At 39.3% G+C, this 11,455-nt stretch overlaps 1 protein-coding gene across 3 annotated transcripts; it reads left to right on the top strand.

Annotated features, from left to right (window-relative positions):
- The first annotated feature begins 475 nt into the window (after positions 1 to 475).
- LOC137795916 (poly(rC)-binding protein 2-like) lies at positions 476 to 11,409 on the top strand. 3 transcript variants are annotated; one of them, XM_068593485.1, is made up of 14 exons: positions 476 to 620; positions 1,444 to 1,479; positions 2,037 to 2,159; positions 3,107 to 3,130; positions 3,230 to 3,262; positions 3,441 to 3,557; positions 3,660 to 3,791; positions 3,935 to 4,063; positions 4,985 to 5,059; positions 5,638 to 5,679; positions 6,839 to 6,911; positions 7,464 to 7,516; positions 7,738 to 7,907; positions 10,150 to 11,409. In XM_068593485.1, exons 2-14 carry the CDS (start codon positions 1,468 to 1,470, stop codon positions 10,184 to 10,186), a joined length of 1,020 nt encoding a protein of 339 aa, XP_068449586.1. In that variant the 5' UTR covers positions 476 to 620; positions 1,444 to 1,467; the 3' UTR covers positions 10,187 to 11,409. The 3 variants fall into 3 exon arrangements, with proteins under 3 accessions (XP_068449586.1, XP_068449585.1, XP_068449588.1); XM_068593484.1 differs by having other exon boundaries at positions 6,812 to 6,911; XM_068593487.1 differs by lacking the exons at positions 476 to 620; positions 1,444 to 1,479 and having other exon boundaries at positions 2,055 to 2,159; positions 3,234 to 3,262; positions 6,812 to 6,911.
- The last annotated feature ends 46 nt before the right edge of the window (positions 11,410 to 11,455 follow it).

Below are 11,455 nucleotides of genomic sequence, written 5' to 3'. Positions count from 1 at the left end.
TTAAAAAGTCTAACACAATTTGTTCTTGCTAGCATTGTAAATATTTTAAGTTAAAAACTGAGTTGCAATACACATTACGGCCACCGCTGTGTCTTGTATTAAGCATCGTTTTGAAGTTTCTAAATATGCACAAATTAGAAACATCCGTAAAGCATTCATCTATTTGTTAATTTGTTTTTTATACATAAAAACCCGTGGGCCATCAGTTATTTTCAACAACAGAGACCCGTGTAGTGAACAAATAGACCAATGTTTATTATTCGCGCAAAAACTTTAATTTTAAAATTAAATTCTTTCATTTTACTTTCACGTTGTTGCTTAACGTCAAAGCAAAGTGTGCTGCTGTAACTTTTCTTTGTTAATAAACGCGATTTTTGGGCATCCGTGGGTCGAACCAAAACTCAGGCTAGGGGGTTTGGTTTGGGTGAAAGGCAAAAGTTCAGAGGTTATAATTTTGTTGTCTTTGTGTAAAGGAGTGGAGCTCGATCTCACATCATCACTCTTCCCTCTTCCCCGAGTCCTTTCTCAACTCTCCCCCGGGTTTCTACCCTCCCGAACCTCTCCCCTTCTACCCTCACAACCCCAACCCTCCCCCCGTCTCTTACCAGCACACTAATCAGGTGAGTTTTATTCTAATAGCTGGTGTTTTTTTAATATATGTATGATTTGTTATGATCAGAAGTAGCTGAAAGAAATCGCGCCCAGCAGCTAGCGGCTTTTCGACCAGCATGCTAACAGGCCGCACGATGATGAGCACGCAGTCTCTAGCTTAGCTGAGCGAGAAGTTTGATTTCAATGTGGCTTTAAAACACTGACGTCTGCTGTTTGGCTTCTGTGCTTTATCAAACCAGGGCTGACCTACAACGCAGTGAAAGCTGTCGATATTTGGGTCGGTTGTTAATAATGTTGACTAATTAAGCTAACTAGCTAGCTTAGCTAAGTAGCGCATGCTCCATTCATTTTTCCGGCACGGTGAGCAACCAACGTGCTAAGCGGCTAACGTACTTGCAAAAAGCGTAAATAGTTAAAGGACTTACTTTGAACTCGCTCACGCGCGCAAAGTACGCATTTAAATGTCCACGTTTCATATTGGATATACATTTGGATGTATTCTTGTTAATGTGGGTCTGATAAGGGGGGAGTAATAGCTCGTACATGTGTTGATCAACTTCATTTATCGCGAATGAAGACGTCGATAGCATAGAAGCAGTAAGCTATGTTTGTTAGTTAGCATGGATTCAATGCTGTTTTACTTGTTTGGAGTCTCATAACTTGGTTCAGGTGTTTGAAAAATAAATGCACTAAACTAGCAGCATGTTGTTGGCACAGTCAAAGTGAGTCCTGAGCTATTTCCTAGGATTCGTCGTAGTACGCATCATTTTTCATGACCAATAACGTTAGCATGAGCTGTGACACAGATTTATCATGTTCTCTTTTGAATAGGTTCATTAAGAAGACATTTGTCAAATGGAAAACCAGGTACTACCATCATATATTTACAAAATGTGTTCAACATTACACGTTTAGCCAAAGTATGTTACATGGTCTGGTGTGATTGAACTGAATGTTTTAATAAAATGAGGTAATTGTTTTGTTAAACTATGTGAACGGGCCTGTATATGTTCTATGTATGCTGACCTTTTTAAATGTGACCATATAGTAAAGTAATACCTATATGCAGATGAGGACAGCATTTCTCAGCATTAAGAGATCTTAATGGGTCAGATATTTGTGTATTGGCCAGTGCTAGGATGTAAAGACATGTGTACTAATAACTCACTGTAGGTATGATTGTTGCTGTAACTTCATGCTAACGGGCGATATTTAGTATTTGCCACCTTGGTAGCCACATGTCAATCAGTGTTAGCAGGCCATTTGTTGACATTGAATAAAAAGCACACCACATGTCTTTCTTTTGTTAAACCTAATCTACTTCCATGCTAGTTTTTTGTGTGTGCTATTTTCTATATTCAGTTGCACTCCCATGACATCATCATCCTTGGTGTATCATTTATCTTCTGCTATGTCCTTTTTAGAGCCATCTCGGTGACCAAAGACCCCAGTTCTGTACTGACGCCCAGGTTGCAGTTATGGACTCCGGTGTGATTGAAGGAGGGCTCAATGTCACCCTTACCATTAGGCTGCTCATGCATGGCAAGGTGAGGTCACCCATAAGCTGCATGTGTCGACACTCTAACAGTCCATGACATTATATTCATGGAAACTAAGCTCCTCAGGGATGTATAAAGGCCAGGAAAATTCATATGTTGAATAAGGTTATTGACTTGGATGGCGTAATCCTATATGACTAAGAAAAGTGGAGTGGTGTTTTGGCAAGTTACTCTGTTTGTGTTTTTACATTGACCTTGTTTGCCTTGTCTTTGTCAAAATAGTTGGACACTCACTTTTCTTGTATTTGGTCCACTTTACTATTATTTAGTTATTACAAAAAAATATTGCCCCATTTTACTTTAAGAGTTAGATTCACCCTTCCCTGCATCCCTCTCTGCATGATCACAGAGCACCTTGAAAGATTAAATGGTATTATTATCATCAGACATTTGGTAAAACTGTACAAGCAGGAGGTATGACATGGCATTGGCCGTTGCCACAAATCAATTTGTCCTTCATAACAGCATAGCTACACACTTGTTGCGTATTTGAGTCTTACAGTGGCCTGTTGTGGTTTTTAAATGCTGAGATGCCAAGTTGCAAATCAACATATGATATACCACACACTGTGATGCATCCCTAAAAAATGATCCCCTAAAAGCTCTGCTAGCTTATAGCATCCAAAATATGTCCTCCAACACTAGCTAGGCATTAGCAGCCTACAAGTACTGTGTGCTGACTGCATGCTGGATCTCAGTAGTCAACAACAACGTTCGTGTGAATTTAGACAGGGGAAAAAACTGTCAGTGCTAGAAAGCCAGGGACTTGATAATTAATGAGGGTGTTTGAAGTTAAAACTGTTCTTTTTATTACCTGATAAGCTATGCAAGGTGGAGCTAGAGTGGTTAGACTTTTCCAACTCGAGTAGTAAACAATGACTATTGTAGAAACATGATTGATGAGCCTAATGAAACGTTATCTCTTTCTATTTTAGGAAGTCGGAAGTATAATCGGAAAGGTAAGCTGCTATTTAATTTTACTGATATTCGGGTGTTTGTCATTGTTTGATGATCTGTGTTGGTAAGTGATGAGTCTGACTTTGATTATCTGTTAATAGAAAGGTGAATCTGTGAAGAAGATGAGAGAAGAGGTGAGGTCTTTTTCTCTCCTTTCTTTATTCTAGTGAGCGTACAGTACATATGAATATACTGTTGCAATTACTAATTGGCCGGCTTTTGTTTTTTATTATAAGTGGCTACAGGTTTGTCTTTTTATTATGGAAAGTTCTGCCAAATTTCCTTTAATTCTTTGTTTCTTTCGGTCTGCAGAGTGGGGCTCGCATCAACATCTCTGAGGGCAATTGTCCGGAGAGGATCATTACTTTGGCAGGTCCAACCACCGCCATCTTTAAAGCATTCTCCATGATCATTGAAAAGCTTGAAGAGGTAGGTCACAATTTATGCTGATTTATGAATTAACTAGTCAGCAGCAACAAGCCCCAACACAAACTAGATTAACCTTTTGTCTTTGTGGGTTTTTTTTCCCAGGACATAAGTAGCTCAATGACAAACAGCACAGCAACCAGCAAGCCACCAGTTACCCTACGCATTGTGGTGCCTGCCAGCCAGTGTGGTTCCCTCATTGGGAAGGGTGGCTGCAAGATCAAAGAAATTCGAGAAGTATGTATCGAGAAGAGATTTAAATACAATACCATGCAAGCCCGAATCCTTTCAGCAATAACTGTCTTGTCACTCTTCTACCTGTGGAATTTAGTACTTCAAACAGCCGGTCTTGAATTCTCATCTCACTCTGTCTGTTCCAGTCAACTGGTGCTCAGGTACAAGTGGCAGGAGACATGCTCCCCAACTCCACAGAGCGAGCAATCACCATTGCTGGTACCCCCCAGTCGATAATAGAGTGTGTAAAGCAGATCTGTGTGGTCATGCTTGAGGTAAGGAGACGCATTAAAGCTCTGAAGCAAATTTTAATTTTTTAATTAATTATGTAAAATTGTGTGATTTCTGGGGTTTTGGCTGCTGTGCCTTTTTTGAGTTTGGACCAGTTGTGTTTCAATCTGATCAATTATTATATTAACAATTATTGTTAAATCACTACCGTTCATTATTTAATATAGGATTACAGTAACCTTTGAAGGATGACTATATTGATGGCTATATATTCAAAAGCCAATAATCTGTCAAATGTATTTAGATGACCAATATAGCCTAGAATGTTGGATCAGGGAGTATGTGCGTCTTTGCGCCTACAGAATATCACTTTGTTTTAGTTTTCAACACACTGGTATTGGAACAGTACTTGGTATTAGCACATACTCAAGTTTAGGTATTGGGGAAGGAGAAAATGGTTTCTGAACTGAAAATCATGTTATAGTTGGTTGTATAGTTGCTCCTCATAGCCGTAGGGAATATTATATAAACTTGAACTAATATTGTTGTAAAAATAAAAAATTTCTTTGTGCATGCTACACAACTGCAACATCCTTGGTTTGATTCAAACTGTGGGATCTTTTGTTGCATCTCTCTTTGTCTGTCTGTTCAGTCTCTGTCCATAAATGGCAAAACAAAATGAAATGCAGCTGTATCCATAACAAAATATAAACATCAGATTAAAATTCAGTATTGGCAGACACTCAAAATGTTGTGGTTCTGTTTGGGTCAAACAAAACCAAGAACTAAATCGAGACATTCCTGGTATAGAGCTGCGGCATTTTAACGATTCTACTCATGTTGATATGCTCTAAATATAATTGTTGGCACAAGCACTGGTGTACTACATTTGTTATTTTAATAACTACTACTTATGATTACATGGATAGCAATGTAATAACATATCTTCGTTGTCTCCTCTACAGTCTCCCCCTAAGGGGGTCACTATTCCCTACCGACCTAAGCCTTCAGGATCCCCAGTCATCTTCGCTGGAGGACAGGTACATACAACACGAGTTAACCGCTTTCTATTACTCATGTTTTCAGTCTTCTGTCAATTTGGCTTATATCAGTGTGAGATGCATATTCATGCTGAATATTATAGACTTGAACATATTCCTGTTTTTGCTGAAAGGATCAGAACATATTTCACTTATTGTAAGAATCATCTTGAATGATAATTCCAGTTTTGAATTGTGCGTGCAGCTTATCTATGTTTGGAAAACGGTTTCAACCAAAGCTGATTTTTCTAATTGTTTGAAGAGACTGCTTTAGTAGTTTGATAACCATGAAAAAAAAAGTTTATTTTCTTTGTTCAAACCAACATGGCTTCTGGTGCTTGTTTGCCAAATATTACAAGGTCTTTCATTTTTCGTAAAAACTTTCCTTAATTCCACTCTAACGTCTCAAAGATGTTTTCTCTGAAATGGGAAGACTTTGGACAAGGCGTGTTGATAATCTTAAATTATGTGTTCAGAATACACTGTGTTGGAGTCTTCCCCGATGTATAGCGCTGGAGAGGTAAGTTGACCCAAATCTGATGTTGAGCTTATGAAAGCTTTGTTTTTATTCGTTTCAGGCATATGCCGTACAAGGACAGCACGCGATTCCACAGCCAGATGTAAGTGCAGTAGACATTTTTATATGACCCCATCACTCCCACCCATAATTACAACTGTCCTCTTCCAAAATGTGCAACCGCTATCCCACCTCCACACGCCTCATTTTACAGCCTATAACTGTTGCTCAACATGCCCCTCTTTTTATTTTTGACCTGCTGTTTTTATAATTTCGTAACATGTCATCAAAGCTGCACTATAAGTACTTCATGTTCGTCATTTGACTGGCAGTCAGTTGTTAATTAAACCAACATTTGTTGTTTGTTCAGACTCTCCACTGTCCCATGAATAATAATCTGTTCCTGCTGCTCCTTTTCCATGTTTTCCTTTATTGTTCTGTCTTGTTATATGTGCCTCATTCATTAGTCTGTTTCAGATAAATATGTTGACCCCACCCCTCCTCCATTAACCCTTCATTATTACGTTGTGCTCTGCCAACTTGTCTCTATGCTAAATTAATCCTTCTCCATCTTTTTAATGAGCTTTAGATGTTCTGTCAGGAACTTTGGATGTGATAGACTGTATATTAGTCATACATGCCACTGGACATTGGCCACAGAGTGAGGGACATCTGACTTGTACCGCTTAGTTCTGCTTACACTACCATGTTTGAGTTAAGTTGATTATGTAATCAGTGTGCCACTGCCACTGGCAGTTTTTGTTTGTTAAAACTAGAATCTGTCCACAGAAACGTGTCATCTTCTCCTTAACTCAACCCCTTCCAGATTCAGTAGTGGTAACTGTTGAAGTGTGATGCTAAGTTGAGACTTTCTCAGTTCATGTTTCGGTCTTGTATTGGTGATTTAGGAAATCACCTCTATATCGAGCGCACTGCTCCCTCCCTTGTGTTTTGTGACTTTGCCCTGACCCTGAAGACTGGAAGAAAGCATTACCAAGAGATGCAGCCTACACTTAGGAGGAATACCTATGGGGTACCCCACATAGACAAGTCATAAAACACAACGATTTTCAGACACCTGAGTAGAGTTTTGTCAATGTTTTTTATTGTTTTTGTGGAGGTTCTTTGTGCGTCTGTCTGTACTGACTGCGATCTTGTTTTTGTTCCGTTTTTCCCTCTTCCTGTGTTTTCCATTTCCTCCATTTCTCTCCCTGCCCTCTCTGTCACTCTCACAGTCTTCCTCTGCTGCTATCTCTCCACAGCTCACCAAGCTTCACCAGCTGGCCATGCAGCAGAGCCCCTTCCCCATTGCACCAAGCAACCAGGGATTCACTGGTATGCAGCACAACGAGGCCAGCAGGCTTTCATTGCGACATGTTGTCAACCACAAAAGCAAAGATTTGTTAACAAAAGCAAAGATTTGTTGAACAAAAGCAAAAATAATGATGTTGTTCGTCCCTTAAAGGGACAGTTCACCGCACCCAAAAATATTAATTTGTCCTCTTAACTGTATTGCTATTAATTTGCCGTAGAGGTGTTTGCCTTATCTCCAATATAATAGGACTGTATGGCACTTCTGTTTGTTTTTTGACAGTTTGAGCATCACAATCCAACAGCAATGTCCCTGTCACTCAAGATAATATCGGCTGATAACGATCGGTAGTCCAGTAATTGGAGCAAACTTAACGATGACTTGAACAAAATGTGGAAATAATCAGGAAATTAAATGACAAGCACATGAAAAGACATAAATAAATATGGAATTTGTCCTTTTTGGTTACTAATGACTTTTGATGTAGTGTCATCAAAGTTCTACACTTCTCTATATACTATATTTATCTTTACACATAAAAAAAAATTACATATAAAGTCGTTTTTTTCTTTCAGGGATGGATGCTTCTGCTCAAACCAGTTCCCATGAGATGACCATTCCAAATGAGGTAAGTGCTTCAAAATGTGGTTTTTATCACTGTTAAAGTTGGAGCATTTCTCATTCACAATTCTACTTTATCTCTGTTTTACTATACGGTTTGACTGGGATTTAAACCGCAAAAAGTAAAACTAATTAATTATTCAAGCTTGTTGTTTTACCAGAGGCACATGTAAATTGTGTAATTGTGGGTTTCAGCATTCTTTCCTTGTCCATTCTTTTACTCTACAGCTTATTGGGTGCATCATCGGCCGCCAGGGAGCCAAGATCAACGAGATCAGGCAAATGTCGGGCGCCCAGATCAAGATTGCGAATCCAGTGGATGGATCGACTGACCGCCAGGTCACCATCACTGGCTCGCCTGCCAGCATCAGTCTGGCGGAGTACCTCATCAACGCCAGGTGAGATAATCGGTTATGTACTTTGCCAGATCTGAACCGGTGATTCATTCAGTCACAGAGTTTAAAAAGATGAAAACGGTGACTGTATTACAGTCACTTTGTTTAAAATAAAGTCATTTTCAAGAAAACACAGTTTCTTTGGCCTAGCTGATCAGATTTATCTTGTCGCAATACTACAGTAATCCTTAAAGAATACAAAAAGTATTTGTACCCAATATCACATACACATGTACTGTATATGAGTCCTACCGGCTATATTGACTTTTTTTAATGTGGTTTTGTGTTCAAATTATTTAGTTTACGGTATTTTTTTGGCTACTGCTAACTATCACTTTAGTGTTGCTCGTTCTCTTAGTCTACTTTTCCCTTTTATTCTACCCTTCACTTGGCTTCCTGTCGATCAATCACTGGAGATTACTTTTTTTTATTTGATAAAATTTGTTGAAATTGACATTTGTTTCTAATGAAGCTTTTTGTCTTGTTTTGATCACATCCCTGAGTGATCCCCCCCACACCTCCCTCACCCTCCTTCCTACCACCACCACCCCCGTCCCACCCCATTGCTCACCAGCCTGCCCTGTGACCCATCCCGACTGTGTTGTCCCTCTCTCCTTGTCTCTCTTTCTACAGTGTAGAGTCCTCTAAACCTCCTCCCTCCTCCTCCTCCTTGAACCCTGAACAGACCAGCCTGTGCTCTCCCTCCACCTCTTCTACTACTACTACCACCGCTACTACTACCACCACCTCCTCTGCTGCTATCTCTTCCTCCTCCTCCTCTTCCTCCTGTGTGGTGCCCCCCTCAGCCTCCATCCCTCTGTCCTTGTTGGCTCCAGGGCCGCCTCCTCCCTCCTCTTCTTCCTCCTCTTCCTCCTCCACTGATTCCCTGCTCCCCAGCTCTCCTGCCTGTGTGTCCAGTCTCCTTAGTCTCAAGCCCCTCCCACTCCTGGCCCTCCATGTTGTCAGTGGGGCCAGTAACCCCGCACACCCAGTACCCACTGAGCCCAAAATTGCCCCGGAGCTGAGCTCCAAGTCTAAAAGGCGAAGGCTTTCCCCTTACTAACAAAGGAAACACAAGTCATCTTCGACTAAAGTACTGACAATGCTCTCTGTTGTCTGTACCTGCACTTGCTTTTGTATCTGGCTGTGCCACGCTTACTACAGAAAACAAATGCACAGTGTTAAACAGCTAGACAGATGGCTGCTGCCATATTTATAAAATAGGCATTTGTAGCTTGATTTGGCCTGTCTCTTAAGGATAAGACATGTTGAGTGCATTATATTTTTAAATGACTTTGAATCTAGCATGGACAGTGAATGAATTCACTGATTTTACTGAAGCATTTCTCTTGTGTAAGCTCTGCTCAGGTAGCGGCTCTCTTTAAGATGTCACATTGTATTTATGAGAATAGTTTTCTTGTCGTGAATTTTAAGTGACTGTTGTTGGCTGTTAACTTGGAGAGTATGTGTATCATGATGGTTTTCTTTTCTTTTTGCCTAATATAAGAAGCAATTGTAATTTCGATTCCAAGTAAATCTGCCCTCAGGTATCAACGGCGCCAAACCTTTTATTTAGGTGATTTTGTTGTATACTAAAACTTCCACCCAGTCGAGCTTAATTTTGAAGTAATAGTTTGACACTTGACGTACTTATTTGCATCTTATGTTGAGAGTTAGATGGGAAGATGAATATCACTCATGTCTATGTTAAATATGTAGCAAATGGCCAGCTGAACACGGACTGGAAACAAGTAGCCTGTCTCTGTCCAAAGTTAAGAGCAACTCTAAAGATTAGTTTAAAAAAAAAAAATCAAAGACACATTGGGGTTTTACTTGGGTTATCTTTCTGACTATTTCAAGAGGTAGTTGCCTGGCATCTTTGGACAGAATGAAGCTCCTCGTTTCCAGTTCTTTATGCCAAGTTAACTGTTCCTATCGATCCTGATTCTCTAAATGTGAGTAAGCGTAATTCTCAAGATGTTGAACTTTAAAACTGCTTTTATTAAATCACAAAACCTTAAAGTATCAGTTTGAGAACTGACTCTTTACAGCTGTTGAAGAGGAGCAGCCATCTTTTTATATCAGTGCAAACATTTCTTTAACTTAATGTATTGATTAAGCTTATCTAGCATTTTATTCTAATATTGTAATGTACTGTAAATGACATTTATCTTGCCTGTCTGATTGCATGCCTTACTCTCTCTCCCTCCCTGGTCTCCGGGTGTCTCTCTCTCTGTCTCTCCAGGCTTTCCTCTGAGGCCACAGGACTGGCAGCCAACTGATAGACACTGCATCTGCACTAAATCTCACTTTTATATCATCGGCCACCATAAAGCAGTCAATGCAACTATCCAACTTAAGAGTTTATATATAATGCTGCCTCTTCCTCATTTAAAATCATGTCGACCACCACTGATTTGATCTGCTGAGTATATTATTTATTTCATTTGTTTTGGTTTTAGTCAAATGAAGCAAACAATTAGGTTTTTAATTCCCATTTTGAGTAGAGTTGGCGGTTTTAATAATTTGTTACTTTTTTTTTTTCAATGGTTCCCCTCCTATTTCTTTTTTTTTTTTCTCCACCATCACAGAGGAGTAGAGTTTGAAAACTCTGAATAGGCATATAGATTTAGTTCTGTACAGTCATTTTTTTCTTTAAAAAGAAAAAGACAAAAAAGGAAAAATAAAAAAATATCAAAAATAAGAATAGAGTGACTTTTATTCTGTGTTTATATATACACACGCCCCCTTTTTCTCACCCAGTTCAACAAAGTCGGCCTGTCTATTTTATGTCCACACTCACTTGCTTTAAATATACACATCATTCTCCCCCTTTGTGACCTTTTTCAATTTAAAGTGCTTGTAGCTTTGATTACACTCATGTCACTGAGAATACGTAGCTGTACAATGCACCATCACTGATTTATATTTGGTTATAACAACAAATGTTTTAACACATGATTGAATTCATCCAGATAATTTAAAATGTGTATTACTACGCATGTCACTTTTCCCCTTCTCTACATGTCATTCCTGTTTTTCCCCCTTCTCCTAGTCCTGAGATCATGTGTTGATATTTTGCTGGGATGGGAGGTTTTTGGGGGATTTGGGCTTGGCTCTAGGAATCTGAAGCAGAGGGTTCTCCTCACTTTTTTGTAAAGACTGATATATACTAAAAATGTTGGAATATTTGTTTTAAATGGAGGAAATATTTTTTTTAAACTACCAAAGGGGGATTAACTCCTGAAACTGAGTGATCTGTCTATTGGATGTGACGAGGCTGGGAACTGAAATGATTGAAGCTCTGGAACTAGACAAAGACAGCGTTGTGAGTTAACACTAGTTTCCTGCTCTTTGCTTTGCTCAGAAAATTATTTTATTTTTTATTTGCAGGAAAGAAAAACTTTTGTGCACGTTTTGAGACTGTAGACCTGGGTGCCACAACATTGTTTAAAAAAAGAAAAGAAAAAAAATGAAATAAAGATGTGAAATGCTCAAACCACAACTTGTCTTGAGGATTTTGTCCCATGCTAAGTATACTCAACACACAA

The sequence above is a fragment of the Clinocottus analis genome, unplaced genomic scaffold, assembly GCF_023055335.1.
Source record: "Clinocottus analis isolate CAN_PGR_092001 unplaced genomic scaffold, fCliAna1.0.p SCAF_3, whole genome shotgun sequence".
In the NCBI taxonomy this organism is placed as follows: Eukaryota; Metazoa; Chordata; class Actinopteri; order Perciformes; family Cottidae; genus Clinocottus; species Clinocottus analis.
This window is presented reverse-complemented; position numbering and strand designations above follow the sequence as displayed.